General features: G+C 40.1%; 1 protein-coding gene across 4 annotated transcripts in view; it reads right to left on the bottom strand.

The window, feature by feature from the left end:
• The window catches only part of LOC135707424 (uncharacterized), a 505,282-nt gene that overhangs the window by 109,796 nt on the left and 369,278 nt on the right, over positions 1 to 26,208 (bottom strand). For all 4 annotated transcript variants that reach the window (XM_065229240.1, XM_065229243.1, XM_065229242.1 and 1 more), the window contains exon 3: positions 12,630 to 13,275. In XM_065229240.1, coding sequence (XP_065085312.1) covers positions 12,630 to 13,275 — 646 coding nt within the window. The remainder of the gene's footprint in view (positions 1 to 12,629; positions 13,276 to 26,208) is intronic.

The raw sequence follows: 26,208 nt of genomic DNA, 5'->3' as shown, positions 1-26,208 counted from the left end.
TCTTGGATTCCTTAATGGTGTCAGACATCAATTTTCGGGATGTGCACGTCGAACCAGTTCCAAAAGTATCCATATTATAGGGTATTTGACAGTTTTTCTTTAGTCACTGGCCTCTTGGATTACAAAATGGCATCGCACATCGATCTTCGGCATCTACATGTCGTCTCCGTTCTGAAAATATCCATATAATAGGGGATTTGACAGTTTTTCTTAAGTCACTGGCCACCAAAATACCAAAATTTGATAGTTTTTCTGAATCTGAATTCCAAAAGTATCCATATTATAGGGTGTTTGACAGTTTTTCTTTAGTCACTGGCCTCTTGGATTACAAAATGGTGTCTGACATATATTTTTGGGATGTACACGTCGAACCCGTTCCGTAAATAACCATATTATAGAGTATATGACAGTTTTTCAGAACCCACTTTTTCTGAAATCAGCAGCTGCCATCTTTGATTTCAATATGGCGCTGGACATCGATTTTCGGTCTCTAGAAGTCATCCTGATTCCGAAAATATACACATTGAAAGGTATTTGGCAGTATTTCCCACTTTTTCTGAAATCGGCAGCCGCCATATTTGATTCCATTTTGAATGGGAATCGATTTTTGGTCTCTAGATGTCATCCCGATTCCAAAAATACCCATATTGAAGGGTATTTGGCAGTATTTCCGACTTTTTCTGAAACCGAAAGCCGCCATCCTGGAATTAAAAATGGCGCTGGACATCGATTTTCGGTCTCTAGACGTCATCTCGATTCCGGAAATATCCATATTGAAGGGTATTTATCAGTATTTCACACTTTATCTGGAACCGGAAGCCACCATCTTGCATTTGAAGATGGCGCTGGACACCGATTTTCGGTCTCTAGACGTCTTCCCGATTCTGAAAATGTACATAGTGAAGGATATTTGGCAATATTTCCCACTTTTTCTGAAACCGGAAGCCGCCATCTTGAATTTCAAAATGGCGTCGGAAATCGATTTGCGGGTTTTAGACGTCATCCCGATTCCGAAAATATACATATTCCATCCATAGTGGTCTTGATCCACTGAACAACTTCACCGAAGACAGTAACCTATATGTCCGGGATCGCAAGATATTCCATGTTGGTCCCTATTAGGTCAAATCCCATATGCTACGTGTACTCCATTTGCGTGATTCCCTCGCGTAAACGGAATCATTCGAGAACAACGTAAATGGAATTCGTGTAGACCGAGTTCGTGTTCTTCGGGGGAAGAGTGTACACGTACAGCTATCCCCCGAAGAACCAACCAGCCTGTCTGATTTTGTGCATGTGAGTAGGGTCAATGGAGAACTAGACGTCTAAAAAAGCATTTTATGAAATCAATTGAAAACAGTCGAATTGAAGTGTCAATGTATGTGCAAATTACACTTATTCAGTTTGTTATTAGATCAAACTTCTGGCGTTGAATTGGGAAGACAGTCAACGTTTATACAGCTTTAAATAAAATAAAAATTAATCAGATAAGAGCAAACAGCGGAATAAAGGTGCATCTATCGAACTCAATGAGCTTTTTTCAGCACATAATTCGACATCTCGTTTTATTCAGCATTGTACACTGTAATGCAACATTTATTCAATACATATGCTTATTTGTAACTATGAATTGTTTGTTGGGATTCTTATTTAATACGAAGAAACTGCCATTCAAATATGATTCGTTCAGGTTGCACAAATATAGGGACAGAAATAAGGATTATTAAAATTGGGATGAAACCATACCGATACATTTTCTTAAACACGGTGGCAACTTTTCCAGCTTCTAAATCCGCTTTAAGCTCCCACTTCCAGCGCAGAACAATGACCAACTCGACAAAGGAGCAAAAAAAAGAAAGTATCTTTTGTGTCATGAAAGCTCGAAGCATGGTGACACCAAAACTTTTTATTCCTCTATTTATTCTATGGCTTCCTTGGTCCCCTTTCCAGTTTCAATATATCCAGCATAATAAACTCATATCTTTTGCTCACCGAACCGTCCATTGAGTGGTGCAACTTTCTGCATAAGCATGCAGTGTCTCACAAAAGTTATTGAGAAAACTGTCTCGCTTCATTATTTGCTCACCAAAAAAAGGGGGAAGGGGTTAAACGGAAGGTATCTACAAGCTGCATCGTTTCGAAACAAAGAAATTTTCTACTAGTACATAATATTCATACAAAGCGTGTACTTGACTTGGAACCTACTCATCAAAAATATTACTTTAGTAAAAAGTGGGCCACTTTGTGTCAAAACAATTTTGCTTTTGTGTACTTGTAGTTGCATAATAGTTTTCTATGGATTTATTTATTTATTCGACAATCAAAGATGTAGACTACATAATAACATTATAACTTAAAATCTATGATTTCGCAATGTTTGCCAATATTTTTTTTTTAAATTTTAGCGAACACTTTCAAAATACATTAAAATAATACAAATAATAATTGAAAGTACTCTTTATGTAGATTAACTACAGCAAATGCTTCGGAATGACTCGTTATTTATTAGCCTCAAGCGTTTTTCGAAACCATCACAGGCAGCACGCACTGATTCCATGGGCATTTCATCCCAGATTTTCTGGATAACTGCCTTGAGTCAGTTAGGCTTGAACTGATCCAAATTTGAGATTATGAGATCCTTTAGTTTTGATAGGATTTAGGACCGAACGAAAAATTCCAATGGATTCAGATCAGGAGAGCTGGGAGGTCATTCAGTCTGCGCCAGGAAAATCCGTCAAATTGTCTATCAATGAAAATCAAAGGTAACTTACCACGCTTGTAAATTGCGCCCCAAACCATCACTGAAGATGTACTTTGAAATCGAGGTACCTTTATTTTGGACGTAAGAATATTTTCCTTAGCTGCTTCCCAGATCCGATAACTTTGTGGGTTGTGAGGCTGCTCCAGGACAAACAGTTTCTCATCAGAAAAAAATGAACTCGTGACCAGCGTTCCGCGATGGTATCACCTTAGCTCTATCAGATCTCTTTTGCTTTGATAATGCGGAAACACCATGAACTTTTCGTTTCTTCTTCATCTTTTCCAGGACATCTCTTGGTACCTTTTGATGGTATTTTAAATGAAGTTACGCTTTTAAATATCGTGCCAGGGCGGTCGCCGTTCAAAAATCGTTTCACAACAATTTCCTTAAATTGCTTCATTGCGCGTAACAAGTAATTTTTTTCGGCATATTGTGACGAAAAGTAGTACATTTTTCGACACTGATATTTTAGACAGGAAAACAGATAGAGCTGGAATTAGGGCGTAACAGCTTTGTGAACAATTACTTCTTTCCAAGATTTCTAGAAAGTCAAGGCTCGTTCACGCAAATCTACATCACCATCGGGTGAGAGAAAACTTTCCCTACCCGATGGTTATGTTGGTTTGTATCGACATGCCTTTAATTCCTGGAAATCATAGAAAGAAGCCATTTTTTATAAAAACTGTTACGCCAAAATTCCAGCTCTATCTAGTAATGGCCAACTTTTTCCTATCTAAAATATCAGTGTCAAAAAATGTACTACTTTTCGACACTGTTGATCAGCTCAGTTGAATTCAATCGGCAGGAAGAGTTGAGCCTGGTTCAATTTTTGACGTAGGACTACGTCTCTGATTTCTTTATGGGGGTACACTTTGTGAAAACAGAAAATGGAACATGTAACAAAATTATGAAAGATTTTGAGCGTTAATAACTCAGATGCCCTTGGACCAATTGCAATAATTTTATCACCAATCGATCAGAAATATTTCTACGCATGTAATAAATTTAAGACTTTATCATTTTTCATAATGTCACTATTGAAAATTGGACGAATGTGCAACTGTTGCTATGATAGTTAAAATTATCACCGATTGCCTGAGAAAAGCGATTTCCCTTACACAGATTTCAAAGTTTAATATCACCCAGTCTCACCAAATGGTGTTTATTCAATCACCGCATGGTGAGTGGTGGTTTTCTCCAGTACACAACGAAAGGCTGCCTACAAGCAGCGAGCTACAGCTTACATGAGCATCCATAGAAGTAGGAAAAAGCCGCACCGCTATTGATCGGAATCAGTAGCTCTTCGTGAGTCGCTGTGGTACATCTATGTCAAGCACGTCATACTAAACTAAACAGAGAGAACCCCACTAATTCCTATTCCTACACAAAACACAAGCTCCTGCTGCAGTTAGCAAATAAGATTTATTATATAAGACCACGTAGTTTTTTTTTCTCAATTCGAGTGAGTTGATCTAGTCAGTGCCATTTCAACTGAGTTGATCAATTGACTTGCCTTGTCTAAGCCCAGCTTTAAGAGAAGATGATGATTTTTTTCTGTTCGTTATTGTGTTCTTAGCCGTTTGATTAGCTCAGAAAACTAAATAAATAAGAATTAATGATAACACCCTTCGCTCTATCTACATATGCTACAGAAAATGATGAGGGTAAAGACAAATAAGAAACGCTCATAGAACGATGACTCGATTTCATTTAATTTTTCTGCGGCTTGCTTGTATTGGTAAAACCGAAAATATTCCATGTAAAAAAGCAAGCCATCTCCAACATCTCAACGTCAACGACACAGGGAAGACAAGAAGAGCAGTTGTTGGCTGGATAGTACGAAGTTGAACTCAAGGGGTACTCAGCGCTGCACATCTCAATCTGTGCCGAGTATTTTATCTGTGCCGAAAGCTGTGCCCAGCGTTGTGCCGAATGTGACGAAGTGTAGCAATCAAGCTGTCAGTCTCAGCAACCCATCAGTTTGGCAACCCTGCAGTTATGACTTTTGAGATTATTTTTTTTACCTTGGTAATAGTACGTTCAGACTACAGAGTTATAACATGTTATAGGGCTATCTTGATGGTGGTTTCTGTGTTGCAATTATTTGACAACCGTTATAACATGTCATAACTCTCCAGTCTGTACAGCGTTTAAGTTCTCACGGATGATTCAACGAATTATTTGTGTGCATATTATGAAGGAGCAATCACTGTGACTGTCCTGTTTATAAGTAAAACGAGCATGAAATAACATGCATGTGAGTCTTTTTTTAGTAGAACATTCATTCCTCTTGGTTCAACGATGCCAAAACGAATGAGAAGATTGACAAGCGCTAGATCGTCGGCCACTGCTGGAACTGTTAGCCAGTATATGATGACCGTTGACAACCTCAAAGTTCTGACCCTCCACGAGAAGGAGAAAGGTGGACAGAAGTTGTCCACCCACGACAAGAAAGTTCTGTACCGGATGTCATTCTGGTTCACCGAACCCTGTATCATAGATACTCAACCGGAAAGTGGAAGATGTGCCTCTACATTATCATCATGCTACTCGGGCAATCAGGAAGGATTCGAACTAAAATTCTCCAGCAGTCGCTGTTGAGTACTGAATTCGTCTAACTGAGCTATACAATTTTTGATGAGATAGTCAAACGACTGCGATTTTCCATGACTTTGAACTTTTGAACAGAAGGCCCAAACCACTGACATTGTTCATTGACGAATTCAAAATTAATTTCTTTGTCTTTCTGATTTAATCCGTTCATCCACATCTTCCATCGACTAATATCCAACAGCATCCAAATGCTGGTTCAGGATCTTGATACCGGTTGCCAACGTTTGATCCACTTTGTCTCTGCTTGTTATTCATTCATATTTTTCATCCTTGCTTGGTCTTACCGGAATTGCATATTTATAGCCCTGAAACTGCTGGCGGTTCCAATTGCGTTTATTAATACCGCGGTTCAGATAGGCTTCGTTACCTCCGGTGTGGTTACCTTTACAATTTTACAAGCAGAATCCTTCTTAATGTTGCTAATATGGGATCCACTGACGCTTCACCAGCCTCCGCAGTGAATCTGAATTTCGAGATGATTCAGTCCATAGAATGAGCTGTATGGCTGACTGATTGGCGAACCATCAATCTATCTCTGTACCTTTACAATGTGCAGACAGACAGACAGACAGACAGACAGACAGACAGACAGACAGACAGACAGACAGACAGACAGACAGACAGACAGACAGACAGACAGACAGACAGACAGACAGACAGACAGACAGACAGACAGACAGACAGACAGACAGACAGACAGACAGACAGACAGACAGACAGACAGACAGACAGACAGACAGACAGACAGACAGACAGACAGACAGACAGACAGACAGACAGACAGACAGACAGACAGACAGACAGACAGACAGACAGACAGACAGACAGACAGACAGACAGACAGACAGACAGACAGACAGACAGACAGACAGACAGACAGACAGACAGACAGACAGACAGACAGACAGACAGACAGACAGACAGACAGACAGACAGACAGACAGACAGACAGACAGACAGACAGACAGACAGACAGACAGACAGACAGACAGACAGACAGACAGACAGACAGACAGACAGACAGACAGACAGACAGACAGACAGACAGACAGACAGACAGACAGACAGACAGACAGACAGACAGACAGACAGACAGACAGACAGACAGACAGACAGACAGACAGACAGACAGACAGACAGACAGACAGACAGACAGACAGACAGACAGACAGACAGACAGACAGACAGACAGACAGACAGACAGACAGACAGACAGACAGACAGACAGACAGACAGACAGACAGACAGACAGACAGACAGACAGACAGACAGACAGACAGACAGACAGACAGACAGACAGACAGACAGACAGACAGACAGACAGACAGACAGACAGACAGACAGACAGACAGACAGACAGACAGACAGACAGACAGACAGACAGACAGACAGACAGACAGACAGACAGACAGACAGACAGACAGACAGACAGACAGACAGACAGACAGACAGACAGACAGACAGACAGACAGACAGACAGACAGACAGACAGACAGACAGACAGACAGACAGACAGACAGACAGACAGACAGACAGACAGACAGACAGACAGACAGACAGACAGACAGACAGACAGACAGACAGACAGACAGACAGACAGACAGACAGACAGACAGACAGACAGACAGACAGACAGACAGACAGACAGACAGACAGACAGACAGACAGACAGACAGACAGACAGACAGACAGACAGACAGACAGACAGACAGACAGACAGACAGACAGACAGACAGACAGACAGACAGACAGACAGACAGACAGACAGACAGACAGACAGACAGACAGACAGACAGACAGACAGACAGACAGACAGACAGACAGACAGACAGACAGACAGACAGACAGACAGACAGACAGACAGACAGACAGACAGACAGACAGACAGACAGACAGACAGACAGACAGACAGACAGACAGACAGACAGACAGACAGACAGACAGACAGACAGACAGACAGACAGACAGACAGACAGACAGACAGACAGACAGACAGACAGACAGACAGACAGACAGACAGACAGACAGACAGACAGACAGACAGACAGACAGACAGACAGACAGACAGACAGACAGACAGACAGACAGACAGACAGACAGACAGACAGACAGACAGACAGACAGACAGACAGACAGACAGACAGACAGACAGACAGACAGACAGACAGACAGACAGACAGACAGACAGACAGACAGACAGACAGACAGACAGACAGACAGACAGACAGACAGACAGACAGACAGACAGACAGACAGACAGACAGACAGACAGACAGACAGACAGACAGACAGACAGACAGACAGACAGACAGACAGACAGACAGACAGACAGACAGACAGACAGACAGACAGACAGACAGACAGACAAGGATTCTAAGTAGTTATTTCCAGAACCGGGTCCTTGTCTACGTGACAGACACGGGGCAGAAATCGCTTAGAATCACGGCGGGGGTTCCCCAAGGCTCCATTCTAGGTCCCACGCTGTGGAACGGAATGTACAATGGCGTGCTGACGCTCAAGCTGCCCAAAGGAGTTGAGATCGTTGGCTTTGCGGACGATGTCGTCTTGACGGTAACCGGTGAGACGCTGGAAGAAGTGGAAATGTTGGCGGCTGAGGCGATAGATACGATTGGTAACTGGATGCAAGGAGCGAAGCTGCAGATAGCCCACCACAAAACAGAAGTGATGTTGGTCAGTAACTGCAAAGCAGTGCAGCGGGCAGAAATTACCGTTGGAGAGCACACCATTGCTTCGAAGCGCATGCTTAAGTATCTGGGAGTGATGATCGACGACCGGCTAAACTTTAATAGCCACATCGAATATGCTTACGAGAAGGCGACGAAGGTCATCAACGCAATAGCCAGAATCATGCCGAACAATTCTGGTCCAAGCAGCAGCAAGAGACGTCTTCTGGCTAGTGTTTCCTCATCAATATTAAGGTACGGAGGTCCAGCCTGGATTGAAGCGCTGAAAACGAAGCAGAACCAAAGGAAATTGAGCAGTACGTTCCGGCTCATGGCCATGCGAGTCGTGAGTGCGTACAGAACCATTTCGATGGAGGCAGTATGCGTTATCGCCGGTATGATCCCAATCGGCATCACCTTGGCGGAGGACTACGAGTGCTATATGACGAGAGAAACCAGAGGAGTACGAAAAATGGTGAGAACGGAGTCGATGGCTAAGTGGCAGCAGGAGTGGGATGCAGCAGAGAACGGTAGATGGACACACAGGCTAATACCGACTCTTTCGACCTGGGTGAACAGGAAGCATGGAGAAGTCAACTTCCACTTGACGCAGTTCCTGTCTGGTCATGGCTGCTTCAGAAAGTACCTGCATCGGTTCGGTTCTGTCCGGAGTGTGGGAATGTGGAAGAATCACCAGAGCACGTGGTCTTCGAATGTCCTAGATTTGATGATGTGCGAGAGGATATGCTCGCCCTTAGCACGGAGAATGTCGTCGAAGAAATGTGTCGAGAGGAGGGCACCTTTAACGCCGTCAGCAGAGCAGTAACGCAGATCATGTCAGCGCTGCAGCGAAAATGGCGGGAAGACCAACTAGAAAGTAGTAATGTGCTCACACAAGTGCGAACTGAAAGCCGAAGCCAGGAGAACTCTCCGTCAGAGTTGGCTGTATCCACCACCAGGGATAACCGAGTAGAACGTGACGCTGGGAGCTAAATGGCTCACAAATTGGAGAGACGATCAGCGAACTGGAAGCGCCAATTAGCTGAGGTAAAGTGAGGTGCGTAATGCACGGCCCCCTCCGAAGTAATACGACAAGTGGTTCCGGAGGAAAAAGGGCAAGGCGTCTAAGGAGGTTTTAGTGCGGTAAGAATCCCACACACCGTGTCACCGCGACTGTGCGCCCAGTCGTCAAGCGGTGGCACGATGGCTTTTTTGAAGGTTTCCTCCTTGCCAAAAAAAAAAAAAAAAAAAAACAGACAGACAGACAGACAGACAGACAGACAGACAGACAGACAGACAGACAGACAGACAGACAGATATCGCCATATATATAGTATATCGCCAAACCGAGAAAATACGGGTCTAATATTTTGCGATAAGGAACAACACTACTGGTAGCGAGTCACTTTTTAGTGACTTGGTCAATTTTTTCAAGCCAGTCACTAAACAGTCTTCTTTTTTAAGGTCAAGTCACTAAAGTCACTTTTTCTTGTAATCAGTCACTATTTTCAACTTTTTGAGCAAGAATTTATTTCACGATTTATCATTCTTTGCTTTGTGCCGTTTAATCGTCTTGCTTTATCAACAGGGTGTCTACTCATTTTTCTAAATGAAATTCCAGGTTTTTCCAGAACTTTAACGGATAAATTCCAGGCTTATAATAAAAAAGCTATTTTGAAATGCGTTCAACATATGCTTTTCTGGAAGATCAAAAACAACAGTAATCAATCCAAACATTTTTAAGGCATGGCAATCAGTTTTAAAGAAACAACTTTATAATCATATCCATTGAATGTTTAAGTTTAAGTAGATAATTCTCCACAATAAGACACCCTTTGGAAAGATTATCAGAATATTCAATGATTTCATTTCCGATTTCCTTTTGAATCTCACTCCTTTCATTGAAATTCTACTCACATTGAAAGTCTCCTAAGAATTCATTGGCATTTCTCCTCACAAATTCTTTGGATTTCTTCTCATAATTTGTTTGGAAAACTCTACTGATTTACAGATTTACAGATTTAATTGTAATCCTCACTCTACAGCTTCTCGATTTAGTTACATGGCTCTCCCCCAGGGCACATGTTTAAGCCCCCTTTTGTACAATTTCTATGTCAGAGAAATTGACAATTGTCTAAGTGACAACTGCACGTTGAGACAACTTGCAGATGATGGCGTAGTGTCTATGACAGGGCCCAAAGGGGTCAACCTGCAAGGACCCTTACAGGATACCTTAGACAATTTGTCTACTTGGGCTATCCAGCTAGGTATCGAATTCTCCACGGAGAAAACTGAGTTGGTCGTTTTTTCTAGGAAGCATAGCCCAGCACAACCGAAGCTTCAACTTTTGGGTAAGCCGATCACTCATTCCATGTCTTTCAAATATCTTGGGGTCTGGTTCGATTCCAAATGCACCTGGAGATCCCACATTGAGTATCTGAGACGAAAATGCCAACAAAGGATCAATTTTCTCCGAACAATTACCGGAACGTGGTGGGGAGCTCATCCGCAAGATCTTCTAACGTTGTACCGGACAACGATTTTATCGGTTTTAGAGTACGGTAGTTTTTGCTTCCAGTCGGCGGCTAAAACTCACATCATCAAACTGGAACGTATCCAGTATCGTTGTCTTCGTATCGCGTTAGGATGCATGCACTCGACTCATACGATGAGTCTCGAAGTGTTGGCGGGCATGTTGCCACTATCGGATCGGTTTTCGGAATTGTCCCTTAGGCTCCTCACCCGTTGTGAAGTTATGAACCCACTGGTAATCGAAAACTTTGAGAAGCTTCTTGAGCTAAACCCTCAAACTCGTTTTATGTCATTGTACTACGTGTACATAACTCAGGATGTCAGCCCTTCACAGCATAATCCCCATCGTGTATGCTTCTCCGACTTCGGCAATTCAGTTAGTTTTGATTTATCTATGACGCGGGAGATTCGTGGAATCCCAGAACATCATCGTTCCATGATTGTTCCGTCAATTTACGCTGCAAAGTTTGGCCAAGTTGATTCCGCAAGATCGTTCTTCACAGATGGATCACTAATAGAGTCGTCCGCTGGTTTTGGTATTTTTAACGAATTTCATAGCGCCTCTCGAATGCTTCAAGCTCCTTGTTCCGTATATGTTGCTGAACTGGCGGCAATATATTATACGCTAGAAATGATCGGCTCACTTGCACCAGATCATTATTTTATTTTTACGGATAGTCTCAGTTCTGTCGAGGCTATTCGCTCTATGAGGCCGGTAAAGCACTCCTCGTATTTTCTCATGAAAATACGAGAGCTTTTAAGTGCTTTATCTTTAAGATCTTTTGTCATCACCTTTGCATGGGTCCCATCTCATTGCTCGATTCCGGGCAATGAGATGGCTGACTCACTTGCTAAGGTGGGCGCTATGCAAGGCGATATTTACGATCGACAAATCGCCTACAATGAATTTTTCTTCATTTATCGTCAACAGTCGCTCACCAGCTGGCAAAATAAATGGAGTGAAGGAAGTTTGGGACGATGGCTATTCTCGATCATCCCTAAGGTGTCGAAGAGTCCTTGGTTCAAGGGGTTGGATGTGGGTCGAGACTTCATTCGTCTGATGTCTCGCCTCATGTCCAATCACTATTCGTTAAACGCTCACTTGTTTCGTGTTGGGCTGGGAGACAGCAATCTCTGTGAATGTGGACAAGGTTACCAAGACGCCGATCACATCCTTTGGTCTTGTGCTGAGCATCGTGGAGTCAGATCTGAGCTGTGCGATTCCCTTCGGGCTCGAGGTAGACAACCTAATGTTCCAGTTCGGGATATTTTGGCTAGACGTGATCTGGAGTTTATGAAACTCATATATGTTTACTTTAAGAATACTAACCTTAGATTGTAAGTTTGATTAACCTTGTGTTTAGTTTGTGTATTGGGCGTGTAGGTTTTTTTTTTAATGTTTGTCTTCAAGATGAATAGAAATAAGTTCATGTTTTAGGATTAATTAAATATTTGTATAATAAATCATATTTCAAACCTCCTTCTCCCTTTCCCCATCCAAAAAATTGTAAATCTCCACTAACCTCGAGACGACCGCGAGTAATCGGTTCAATTCCTTTAACTCTAGATTTAAGACATTAATCATTAAAGTTTATTCGATTGAGCCTGTACAAATAAATTAATATAAAAAAAAAAAAAAATTGTAATCCTCCTTTAAGTATTTTCGAAAAAAAAAATCCAGGACATTGAAGTTGTTTTCTCTCACAAACTTTTTGAAATTATCCTTAGAATGTCCTTGGAATTTTCCTTTGAAGTTCACAGGAGTTGTGTGCCGCAGAAATTCCTAAAAGTTTTGGAATGGCTGTATATAGAGGCACCAGATATGTTCTGCACTGCACAGTTCTCTGTGAACAATTAACGGAAAACAAATTGTGAGTAGTTTCCGATAGATGTCACCGCAGATGGAAAATGAATGGAGAAGCTTGACAAAATGAAGCAGAAGGACGAGCGCAAATGGTGGCATCAAAAACATGGCCACCAGTGAGGCCCCTGATCGAGGAGCATGTTCTTGTCTTATGATAGCAAACATTTTCACTCACCTAAAATAGACAGTTCTGTTGCGTTGGCCATTGTCATCTAGACTATCTCTGCTACTACCGCTATTGCTACTTGTACTAAGCTTCCCACTATCGATCGCGACCTGTTCGTCCACTTCTTCGCTGTACAGCCCATCGACCGTGGCGGCCACCGGAACGCTCCAATTCATGACCATCCGGTCGTTGAACATGAGATCCTGCTTCCAAACGTGGCTCAGACAGTCCCGGGGAAGAAAGGGACCGCCCCGCTCATCTTCCCGGTCATCCGAATCGCCCTCGTCGAAGTAGGCTTCAATGTTCGGTTGGATCGAGTTCCACTGGATGGCGTTATTGATTCGCGTTCGCCACGGTTGCTTCGATTCACCGGTGGCCGGCTGCTCTTGTTGTTGTTGTTGTTGATGATGATGATGATGATGCTGGCCACTGGCCCAGTCCGCTTCCAGGTCGTCGATCCACGTGTTGGATGGAAGCGGATGGTAATCGATGGAGGACCCCTCGCCCATGGCCCGGGCTACCGAATTGGAAAGTTGATTGCTATCTAAGAACCGCCCCACCGGCTGCTGGCGGTGCAAGTGAGCAGGCACTGCCTCCTCCAGTGATTCGATGTAAAAGTCACGGACATCGGACTCCTTCGAGCGTTGGGCTTCCACTGGAATGAGAACGGAAATGGATAGCTGTTAGTAAACGTGTCGATCAATTATGTATTCAAAGCATGGTGGCAGTTAAATTTACTGGGGAATTCTTGAAACGAAATGGAAAATCGGCAACAGATGGGGTATCTTCCCCCCTGAACACATGAATGACTGGACAAGATTTTACTTCGGTAGTTCGAGGCTATCAGCTCTAGTGAGTGTGTGTGTGTGTGTGTGTGTGATCCAGCAACACGTGAGTTCCAAGAATCGATTATGGAATTGGCTTATCATGCCAACGGCGACCGTGCTTGGTTTGGCAGTTCGTGATGGGATTGAATTATATTTTCTGAACTGTTGCTCCGATGCTCGCTTGTGTGTCTGTCGGTTTTGAAACGGAAATCGATAAACGATGCAATAAGTTATGGTGTTATGAAAAAATAAACAAGCTGTTTAAAAATTCACGCGACTCGGTGAAACGTGTTGAGCTGCACTGATTGTGTGTTGGTCACGAAAATCGATTGAGCAATTGGAAGCGATATGCCTACATATTTTTTTCCAGCTGCCAAAGTTGTCAAAATTAGTAGACAGTGGTTCTCAAACTGTTAGTGTTTAACAGTCGGAATCCATAAACATCAATTCAAACTCGATTACCCAGTCTCACTTACCCATTAGCCAATATGTATTCCACTTGAACCTTAAGCACCACTGGAAGTAGTAGCAACAAGTACTCCAGCTCACTTGAGTTCGTGCAATATTAACGAGCTCACCATGTTCCATCGAGCAAAAAAAAAACTACATCCACTAAGCGAAAAGTGAGAAGGAAGATGATAAAACGAAACATTTTCGATCATTTTCTCAATTTTCCCCATTGGGAAAGGAAATATTATGCAACAACCGAGCCGTCAGTCCCACCACGTGTTGACCTTTTTTTTCCTGTCACAGTCCCCAATCCACTGACCCACCCACCTCGTGTCACAACGGTCATCACCAAGCAAGGCAAAAAAAGGGTCAAGTATCGTTCCATTCGCTCCGGTTTCTTCCGGATCCGAGATCACCATATGTATAGAAAGATGCCCACTAGTTAAACGTGCGCCCGAGGATGGTACGGAGGTGGAAGGCAAAAGATACACACACACACACACTCTCACTGCTCGTTGATGCCAAGGAAAGAAGGTTAAATATTTACCCTACGTCAGGTTCGTCGTCGATGTGCCAGGGCCCGATGGATCGCAAACGAAAGAACGTGCCTGAGTGTGAAAAATTGCACTACGCTGACTGCATTGACTGACTGTTGCTGCAATATGCAACCGGCCATCGGACCAACCACGACGACGACGACGACGACGACGACGACGACGACGATGCTCCGGTTTACCATTTTGACCGGAAATGAGATGATGGTGGAAAAGAGCGCGTTTGCTAGAGCTACTTGTGCCTTTCATCAACCAACATCGTCGTCTTCGTCCAAAGTAGAAAGTGGCATTTCACCGTTGTTCATCACGTGAATGCATAACCACAATGGGGACGAGCATTGTGTGCGGTAAAACTTCGGAGAAGTGCTGGAAAAGTGTCTGTAATAATGATGAGATAATTATCTTCCGATCGGTTGATGAAGAGAACGTGATTATTATGTTTATGGCTGCCAAGGGTAGTCTTGGATGGTTGCTGTGAAAAAACACACTTTGACAATTAACGAAGAATTCGTTAAGCAATAACTGTGCGTTCTTTTTCTTTTCGAGCGTTTTACCGTGTTCTAGATTCACTTCCACATTAATTAATTGAGTGCTCTCTTAAGGGTATGCGATATATCGAGTCATTCCGTTTATTTCGTCTCGAAACGGAATTATGCGGAATTTCGCATAATGCAGAACATTTCAAGTTGAGTGATTTCCATGTTATCGAAATTTAACTAACATAAAATCCTTGAAATTCTGCCCTGAACGTAATAGAACAGGCCTAGTAATAATTAAGCTTCATTAATAACCTTCACATCTCTGAAATTTTCTGGACTACTTGAAAATTTGGGAGCATCTCAAAATTTCCAGATATTTTCCTGAAATTAATGGAACTGCAATAATCATTCCTGAAGTTCCCCCAACGCTAGAAGCTACCCTGAAGCTTACGAAACTTCTTTTACAACGTGTCCGATTTTTCCTGATGTTCATGAACCTTTCTTGAAGTTCTTGGAGTTTCCCTGAAGTTCTCGGATCTCCCCTAAAATTTTATGAACTTCTATGAAGTTTCAGAAATTCACTGGATCCCTATGTTCTCGAAGATTTCGTTAAAATGCATAACTTCGTTGGAGTTCTTTGCTTCATCTTCTTTCTTCTTTTTCGCATATAAGCTTATTGCGTATTCTAAGTTGAGAAGTGTTCTAAATGCACTTCCACAGTTATTAACTGAGAATTTTCGATGCCAATACCAATGCAGGATTTTTTTTATATTGTGTGGCAAGCACAATGATACTCTATGCACAGGGAAATCGGAAACATTTCCCACCCGAAAGAAAGGAATAGAACCTGCCGCATCCGGCTTGGTAATGCCATGCCTATAATGACTTATAATGATTAACAGAACTTCTTTAAGGTTCTCTCAATTTTCTTGGAATTAAAGCAAAATTATAAATGAAATTCTTAGATTTTGAACAAAGACCGAAATTATCGCGGATGTGTGAAGAGAAACGGCACTTTTCACCCGTACAGAGGATGAAAAAATAAAGCAAAGAGCGTGATAGTTTTGTTCAAGCAAAGCAATTCTCTCAAGAAAATCAACCATGATAATTTCTTCTCATTCGGTAGTGACAATCGATAATTTCGTTTCCTTTTCAAAATTTGTTTTCGGGTGATTATGATTTTCCACTCCTCCCGAGAACCCGATTGTCAGCTGTTCAGTAGACAGAACCGAGCTCATGCCGGACGGGACTGGATTTGCGGCGGTGTGAGAAAAACATCTAGTACTAGTACTGCCGCAAATCACGAGCCAGCAGTTCAGTTTGAATTAAAACTTTCATGTAGTGTAGTTTGTGTGAATCGTTTAGTATATCTAATCCTGTTTAACCCAAACAGTCTTTTCAAAATTCGCCTCTGTAACGACTCTGTAAAGGGCTGAACACAATGATAGCGGCATAGCGGCAATCGCAAATTTTCCAATACACTGGAATCCGTTTGACTACCCACAATGAGCGCGTTGCGGCAAAAGCGGCATTGTACCAACAATCAATACGAAACTAACGATTTTAAATTGGCTCACTACTTGACTAGCCTATTGGTCCCAAGCAAACGATTAACGTATCCTATTCTAGTCGAAATTCTAGTACTACGCAATGTTTGTTTTGATTCGCTATGAAAGTTTGACAGATAAAATGAGGGGTTAATGGTTTTTCCTATGTTTCGAGGGGTGAACGAATAGCTTGGGACCGAAGAGAGTACCAGAGCTGAGCCAAAAAGTTACCTCTATGATTGTACTAAAACGCGTTTTTTCAACATTTTGGAAAAACGCGCTGCGGTTAAGCGGCAGCCTGAGAAGTGCTCATCATTTTCAGTTGTATTTTTTGTAATTTTGATTTAACCAGAACCTTCAAGACGTGAACCAAATAATCATCCAAGGTCGTAGTATGTAATCAGAACCATGCATCCGTACATATTTAGGGTAACCCCGGGGAACTGGTCAGATTCTTCTTGAACCAACACCCACATGCGACACATCCAATTACATGATAATTCAAAAATATGATCATTGGTGACCATATTAAGTACTGAAGGTTGGCCAGATCCGAACATATTACGGATACCCCCAGAGAAGTGAAACTTGAACCTACATCCTTATGTGACACACCAAACTATATGAGAATTCAAAATTAAGAACATTGGTGACCATATTAAGTACTCAGGATCACACTGGCCATATATGTTCCGGGTGCTCCCGGGGAGTTTCATAAATTTCCCGAAATTTTCCTGAGGTTAATGGAACTTCTCTATGGTTCTTGGAACTAGCCTGAAATTCTCTTCAGAACTACTCTGAAGTTCTCCTCAGAACTACTGTGAAGGTCACCTCAGAACTACTCTGAATTTCTCGTCAGAACTACTTTGAACTTTTCCTCAGAACTACTCTGAAGCTCTCCTCAGAATTACTTTGAAATTCACCTCAGAACTACTCTAAAGTTCTCCTCAGCATGCTTGGCATGCACAGTTGTACACACCAACTGCTCATTTGTTAATAACTTTACACACAGTTGTTGAAATTTGTTTTTCTTTAAAGTAATTGATAGATTAGGATCATAGTTTACTATAGATATGCAAAGAGTAGGTGAACATTTGAATCAACACCAATGAATTTTTACACTCAAAGTCCCAGATGTACAGCGAGCATTTCTCACTTCATTTTTACAACGCAGAAACAAATAAAGTTTATAACTAGAATTAAAACCCACTTTTTTAACGTATCTATAACACGCTTAAACCACAGACTAACACATTGAATATTTCTCACTGTAAAACATCGTCGCTAAAACATTACCGCCATCTGTTGAGTATACTGTGGTGGGTAGTACGCTGAACAGATGGCGGTAGTGTGTAAACGTCAAACGCAAGGGAATTGACTATGCACACCACAGGTGGCGGTACTACCAACTACGATACTTTTAAATTGACCGTTAAATGCTTGTTCGATGAACAACTTGTGAGTGTTATGTCTGTTTGTCTGTGCTTAAACTCTATTCTATCTACTGCTTCAAAAAGAACTATCTTTCGTCAACTGTGTGCAAAGTTATTCGTGCTGAGCTGTTCGTGACCAAAACTGTGTATGCCAAGCATGCTCCTCAGAATAACTTTGAAATTCTCTTAAGAACTACTCTGAATTTCTCCTCAGAACTAATTTCTCGTCAGAACTACTCTGAGGTTTTCCTAAAAACTTCTCTAGATCTTCGATGAAGTTTCCAACATTTTCCTGAAATGTATTCTGTCTGAGTCTGAGTATTTTCTTGAAGATCTTTAAACTGTCCCGCTAGTCGGGACTTCCCTCAAGATATCTTTACTCCCCCAAAAATTCTTTAAACTTCTCAATAAATTAGAGTTCTCTGGACTTCCCCAAAATTCATGGAACTTTCCTTAAGCTCCCACAGTTTTCCTGATATTCATAACTCTTCTCCGAAGCACTGGATATTTCCCCACGGTTCAAGGTACTTCTTCAAAGTGATCCCACATTTTCTGAAGTTAATGCAAATTCAGATACGATCACTGAACTTCGGAAAATTTCAAAGCCCCTGGGATATTTTTACAAGATTTAAGATTGATTAAATATTCAGAAGAGCTTCTACTGACCTTTCTTCACTATGTCAGCTGAATAAGAGATTATTCAAATAACAAATAACTCAAAACTGCAATCAAAATAATCCCGTTTCCGTGGTTTGTTTACCAAAGAAGAGGAAAAATAAATAGATTGTGCGCGCATGCATTGTGGGTAGGAATGCGGCAAAGCGGCTGCGGTGCAGAGGTTAGAGCGATTTTAGTACATTGCGCGTTTGCCGTTGCGCCGCTATGCCGCTGGCATTGTGTTCAGCCCTTAACTCTTTCCCATTTGTGGCACAGACCTAACTGGTCCATATAGAGCCCTTGCACTGGTGATCTATATTTTGTTTTAGACTAGTTCTAAAATGTATTTTTTTTAAATCAGTATAATTCTCAATCTATTTTGAACTGAATTTGGATTAAGGCAAGTACTGTTCCAAACTAGTTTGACAGCTGTCGCACTCGAGATTTTGTTTTGTTTTGTTTTGTTGTTGGAGTTTTTTTCTGCAAAACAAACCGATTTAGTTCCTCGATTTTCTAAGAAACGTGGGCGGAACAATCGACTGCTGTAGACATTGGTGTAGTTCCAGCTCTATCGCGCTATCGGTGCTGCTGTTGCTGCCGGCCCTGTCGTCGCAGCAGCGAAAGGATCACAAGGGAAACATCCGGACGCTTCTGTTCTGCAGGATTTTTCGGGCATGTTATGGAAGCTCCCAGGGAAGTGGCCAGTTTGTGACTTGGTCCAAAACTCATCATGTGACACATCAAATCACATTAGATTTCAAAAGCAATGTCAATGGTAGTCAAATATGATGCACATAATCATGTTGGCCTCTATCGGATATGTTCCGATAGATGTTTGGCCAGTTTCTGATTTAATCCAAAACCCAACACGCAACAAATACCAGACAAATTTCAATAAATACAGGTTTTTATTATTATTTCACTAGGAAGCACGAGGAACAGGAGGACGAGCAGTTCAAGGCTTTTTGTTAAAGCCGCACATCAATCCCGGAGACCGCCATCGGAGGTCAATTTCACGGTAATTGCCGGATAAAAACCGTGTACGAATGCGCACGAGATTAAAAAATGGCTGACCACGAAATCAGGGTGTGAGTTGGTTTTGACTTGGATTTTGACGTTTGAAATAGAACGGCCAATAATAGACCAACCGGTGCGTACGCACACAGTTTGATCTATTTTGGGTTGATCTTTTTAATTTTAGCTGGTTCAAATGTGACATAAATTTGGATCTAGATCAGACCACCGCTAAAGATGCCCTAACTCTGTAAGTTCCATATTAAGTAGTCAGTCTGTGGCATATCACGCTCCACTGAAAATCCCATATGCAGTGTTCACACTTATGCTAGTTCTCTAGCTCAACTGGCACGAATTTTAGTTGCTCCTGAAATCTCATGCTGGTAGATGTTGACGCCTTGTTTACATTTTGCTAACTACTTTTTAGTACAGTTTTAGTTCACTTCACTCAAAAAATTCCACACGTCATCATCATGTGTCTCACACTTAATTTTGCGCTTATTGTGAAACACATCCATTCCATGTGTGAATCTTATGCTATGAATCATGCCTGAACACTATGGATTTGAATTGTGACACACTTGGATTCTATGTGCCTCATATGGTGATATCAATAGCTTTCCACATCATAGTTCAATATTCTACTTTATCGACCAGCTCTAAAATGAATCGACAAATATATTAACAAAACTGCCAGAGGCCAGAGCTTTCACATATCTTTTAAATGGGTCTGATTTGGGATTCGATCATGGACTGTTGGTGTGTGCTGCTGCCGATAAAGTAGCAAGTCTTGTTTTCGATGTTTACCTTTCTGAGCAAGCAATTCACAATCGCATTGAAATGCAAAACACGTTAAATCCATCTGTTTTGAACAGTAGTGTGATTCAATGTGCAATACATTTGAATAGATATTGAAAGATTTTCAACATTTCAAAATTTTAAACACTTCAAATTAACGTGTATAACACATTGAACCAATGTGAAATACACTTAAAGTAAATGTGATTGTACACCAAGGGGACGACTCTATCTACGATGCAGAAAAGATTGTGTTTTGCTGTGGCTAGCTGCGCGCACGCTAAGTAGATAGAAAGAAGATTGATGACGATTCTGATGATTTCCTGCAACAAGATGATGCGCGATACAAGTAGATGCGAGAAATGAAATAAGATTTTTGGAAGATTGATTCGCTAGTGTGAAATTTGTTGAGCATCTAGACTTGAGATTTAAATGTGTCGCCCCCCTCGTTGTACACCCAACCGGGGATGTGAGATTCGCTTACAATTATGTAGGATTTATCATCAGAGGATGTTAGTGGAGACCGCATGAACCGAGGATGCGATTTACCTAGCTGCGGTCCAATGTAAGAAAATTGGAGACCGAAAAATGTAGAGTGTATTAGTGAGGTAAATTAGTTATGTCGAAATTATTTATAAATTTTACTGAAGACTTCTGTGTGGATACATCATTAGCACCTTTATGGAAAAATGAAGTGTTTCACACAGCAATTGAATACTCAATCTTCGTACAAAATTCTTCTTTCTCCAGCGACTGGGAATACGAGGAAGTGCCGGAATACCATAAAGTAAATTACGAAGAAGCCAAACGTAGACTATGTACAATAAATTGGCAAAATTTAAACAATAAACTAACCGCATGGTTCAATCCACAACAGAAAAATTTGAAGAATAAAAAACAGAAAGCTCATAAACTATACAGAAAAGAAAAAAAAAACTGATACCAATGTGCGAAACTATCACAACTTATGCGACCAATTTAATACAGCTATCAACTTTGCATATGAGGACTATAACCGCAAAGTCAAAAATGAAGTCAAATCATGTCCTAAGAACTTTTTTAATTATGTAAACACAAAATTAAAAAGCAGCAATTTTCCTTCGCGAATGAATTTGGATGCAAATGTAGGTGAGAATTCTTCTGAAATTTGCAATCTCTTTGCAAATTTCTTCCAAGAAGTATACACCACATTTTCCGAAGAAGATCGTGACCGCGATTTCTTTGCCTTCATTCCTAAAATTTCTAAAAACATCTCTGTCAACCAACTTTCTCAACATGAAGTCCTCAATGCACTAAAAAACTTAAACGCGTCGAAAGGGTCTGGACCTGACGGAATCGCACCCATATTTTTGAAAAACCTTTCTGAAGAACTCGCATTTACTCTAGAGCGTCTTTTCAACATGTCTCTGAAAAATGGAAATTCCCTGAAATTTGGAAATCATTTTATTTGGTACCTATTTTCAAATCAGGTGCAAAATCAGACATTCGAAATTATCGTGGAATTGCTATTATTTCTTGCATTCCAAAACTTTTTGAATCAATCGTAAACGGCAATATTTTTCAGCAGGTGAAAAATCTAATTACAAGTAAACAGCACGGCTTTTTAAAGGTCGCTCAACTACCTCTAATCTTCTAGAATATGTATCTTTCATTATTAAAGTGTTGGACAGTGGCAAGCACGTTGAAGCGCTATACACCGACTTCAGTAAAGCATTTGACCGCATCGACATACCATTATTAATCCTCAAATTGCCGAAAATAGGAATGGAGCCTGGACTTTTGAATTGGCTTCAATCATACCTAACACATCGTAAACAAATAGTCCGCTTTCAAAATAAACTTTCAGACCCAATTTCAGTCACCTCTGGGGTACCCCAGGGTTCTCATTTAGGCCCACTTCTTTTTATTTTGTACATAAACGACATTTCCTACATACTTAAAAAAATATAATTGCTTGTATATGCAGACGACATGAAGCTATTTATGGAAATAAGTAATTCCAGCGATGCAGAAGAATTCCAGAATGAAATCAATATATTCCACACCTGGTGTAGTAAAAGTCTACTTCAACTGAACGTAAAAAAATGTACTGCAATAGCATTTAGCAGAAAAATTGAAACACCGCATATTGGAATATCATTAGGCAACCAAATAGTAGAAAAAAGCAAAATTGTAAGAGATCTAGGTGTAATCCTAACTTTTATAGAAAATTATAATACTATCATTAGTAAAGCAAACAGAATGCTAGACTTCATCAAAAGGTTCAGTCATAATTTCTAAGATCCATACACTATTAAGCTATTATATACCACAATTCTGGAATACTGCCACCTAGTATGGAATCCATACATTTCCATACACGAAGAACGCATAGAATCTGTCCAAAAAAAAAAAATCCTTTTATATGCTTTACGTAAATTGAATTGGACTGCATTTCCATTACCATCTTATGAAGCGCGCTGCATGCTCATTAATATACAAACACTTAAGGAGCGCCACCAATTTGCAATGCTTTTCTTCATCAACGACATTAATTCAATGCGCATAGATTCGGCAGAAATTCTCGCACAATTAAACTTTTACACACCTTGTCGATATCTTAGAACACGGAATTTATTTTCAGAAAAATCGTACAGAACAAACTTTGCAAAAAATAGCCCAATCAATCGAATGATGCGCCTATATAATTTGCATTGCGGAACTATTGACATCACTATGTCCAAGCAGCAAATAAAAACTAAGCTAAAACAGAATAGAATTAATGCATAGTATGTAAGTAAACATTGTAATAATCATTGACGAAATGGAAATAAAATAAAAATAAAAAATAAAGAAAAAATAGGAGTCAGATTGCCGGACTGGACTCGAACCACGAACGTTGCGATTATCAGACCTGTGCTTTCTCCACTACTCTCTCCATGCTTCTGAATATGGATAGCCTAAAAGCAAACATGAAGCGCTCATTTTCTCGCATACTTGACTTCGTATGCTTTTTCTGCTGGGGAGATTCTAGGCAAGTGTGTGCGTCGTTCTACAATGTTCTACAATGCACAGTGGTCCAGAATGCAGATTTAAGTGGAATGATATGTTTTGAGCCTGAAATTGATACTTTAGACTAAAAGTCTCTTTTACAAAGTTGTTCCTTATAGTTAGGCCCTCATTTTTATGACAATGAATTCTAGGGTGGTTCCTATTATTAAAATCAAAAATCTATCTTTTATGTTTGAATAAATTAAGGTATACATTCTTGGGCAAAGTTATAGCTGAGCTAATTTTAAGCAAGTTTGTTGAAAATAACTTTTTTGTTTCTCTTAAATTAACCGATTTAGAGCTATTTTCTTGAATTGAGTTAGGGTGGCTCTTAAAAAAACAGTTGTTTTGCTCTAGTTTTCTTTTTTCGAATTTCTCAGCAAAGGTGTTTTAAAATCACTTTTAGATCTTAAGAAGGCGCAAATTTTTGCTGCACAAAGTTTGTCAATATCTTTCGCCGATCAAGAGTTATTGACGTTTTTATACAAAAAAATATGCACTTTTCAAATATTAATATCTCTGGTTAAAGCAAACAAAAAAAAAGTTTTTTTACGGCATTTGAAAGGGCGTATGTTATTCTCAATAATATAAAAAAAATTGAGGCATGTTAATTTCATTCAAAACTCGTATAAAATCAATTTGAATTTATCCATATTTTTTACTATATTTGAGTATATCTTTTTTATTAGAAGAGATACAGGCAACAAACTCAGCTATAAAACATTTGTCTTTAAGAGTTTTAAAAGTCTCTAGAAGATGACTTTCATGTTAAATTTCAAATAAATAAGTTATTGCTAAAAAACTATTTTTTCCAGGAACACCCTAAGTCAACTCCGAAAAATAACTCTAAAATGAGAACGTTAAGAGATTGAAAAAAATTTTCTTGGACAAAGTTGCTTGCAATTAACTTAGCTACAACTTTTTTAAACAACACATGTTTTTATTTTGTAAAACAAAAAAGTTAGTTTTACAAATTCCCTAATTTGAGGACCACCCTGACGTTTGCAAACACCAAACGAAGGGAATTTTTAAGAACAAAAACTTCTTCGAAGATATTAAATGTCCAAATATTGAAACAAATGTACTGGCACATTTTATATAAATTTGTCATTAGAGTGGTCCTATGAAATCCATATTTTGCCAAAAACTTTTTTATTTGAAATTTATCATGAAAGTCATCTTCTAGAAACTTTTAAAACTCTTTAAGACGAATGTTTTATATCTGAATTTGTTGCCTGTATCTCTTCTAATAAAATAGATATAGTCAAATATAGTAAAAAATATGGATAAATTCAAATTGATTTTATACGAGTTTAAAAAATAACAAACCTCCATTTTTTCATATTATTGAGAATAACATACGCCCTTTCAAATGCCGTAAGATTTTTTTTTGTTTGCCCCAACCAGAGATATTAACATTTGAAAAGTGCATATTTTAAAAACGTCAATAACTCTTGATCGGCGAAAGATATTGACAAACTTTGTGCAGCAAAAATTTGCGCCTTCTTAAGATCTAAAAGTTATCCTTAGACTTCTTTGCTGAGAAATTCGAAACAAGAAAACTAGAGCAAAACAACTGTTTTTTTAAGAGCCACCCTAACTCAATTCAAGAAAATAGCTCTTAATCGGCCAACTTAAGAGATGCAAAAAAGTTATTCTGAACAAAGTTGCTTGAAATTAGCTCAGCTATAACTTTGCCGAAGAATGTATACCTTAATTTATTCAAACAAAAAAGTTAGATTTTTGATTTTAATGATAATAGGAACCACCCTAGAATTCATTGTCATAAAAATGAGGGCCTAACTATAAGGAACAACTTTGTAAAAGAGACTTTTAGTCTAAAGTTTCAATTTCAGGCTCAAAACATATCATTCCACTTAAATCTGCATTCTGGACCACTGTGCAATGTGCGTCGTTCTACAAGCTTACTGGTATAGTCGAAAGCGTAGATAGAACACGAAATAAAAAAGACAAAAAACCATTAAATACATCGCCTGCATGGTCAATTTCTAACATTCGTTGCGTTGCGTCACTACTTGACTTTTTCGGGACCTTCTAGTCTTAGAGTTACCTCTATGCTATAATCATAGAGGTAACTCTAAGACTAGTAGGTCCCGAAGAAACGTGCACAACTTTTTGGCTCAGCTCTGGTACTCTCTTCGGTCCCAAGCTAATCGATGCACCCCTCGAAGCATAGGAAAATCCACGAACCCCTCATTTTATCTGTAAAATTTTCATAGTGAATCAAAACAAACATAATGTAGTACTAGAATTTCGACAAGTATGAAGTACGTTAATCGATTTGCTTGGGACCAATGGGCTATTTAAGTAGTGAGCCAATTTAAAATCGTTATTTTCCACCGGTTGTTATTTCTATCTAGCACACAGGGATGAATCCAAGGGACTGCTAAGCCAACATTTTTCTGTTATCTGCTATTTTTTATTCTCACACTTACAACCAACGCAAAACAAACGCATACGGCGTAAGCGACAGTTGTAAAACACAGCCACAAAGATCGTATGTGTTCAAGTTTTTTATGGGCCATAAATGTATCTGGTTTATAAGAGGGTACTGTCAAATTTTTTAAATCCCATAGTGGAAAAATTTCAAGCTGAACATTGCATTAGGTCCTAAATAACATTGATCGATTCTCTTTGTCGACTTTCTCTTTCGGTAATAACTTAAGCACATAACCGTTTCTTGTTGTGTTTGTCATATTAGATGCTAGATAAAAGCTTATTTTATCGATCTGTGTGCCTAAAATACCTGGGAATATCATTACATGACCGTGGGACGCA

This window comes from Ochlerotatus camptorhynchus, unplaced genomic scaffold (assembly GCF_037179485.1).
Source record: "Ochlerotatus camptorhynchus isolate MF236.1 unplaced genomic scaffold, CSIRO-AGI_Acam_v1.1 ptg000312l, whole genome shotgun sequence".
In the NCBI taxonomy this organism is placed as follows: domain Eukaryota; kingdom Metazoa; phylum Arthropoda; class Insecta; order Diptera; family Culicidae; genus Ochlerotatus; species Ochlerotatus camptorhynchus.
The sequence above is the reverse complement of the archived record's forward strand: the minus strand, read 5'-3'. Positions and strand labels throughout refer to the sequence as shown.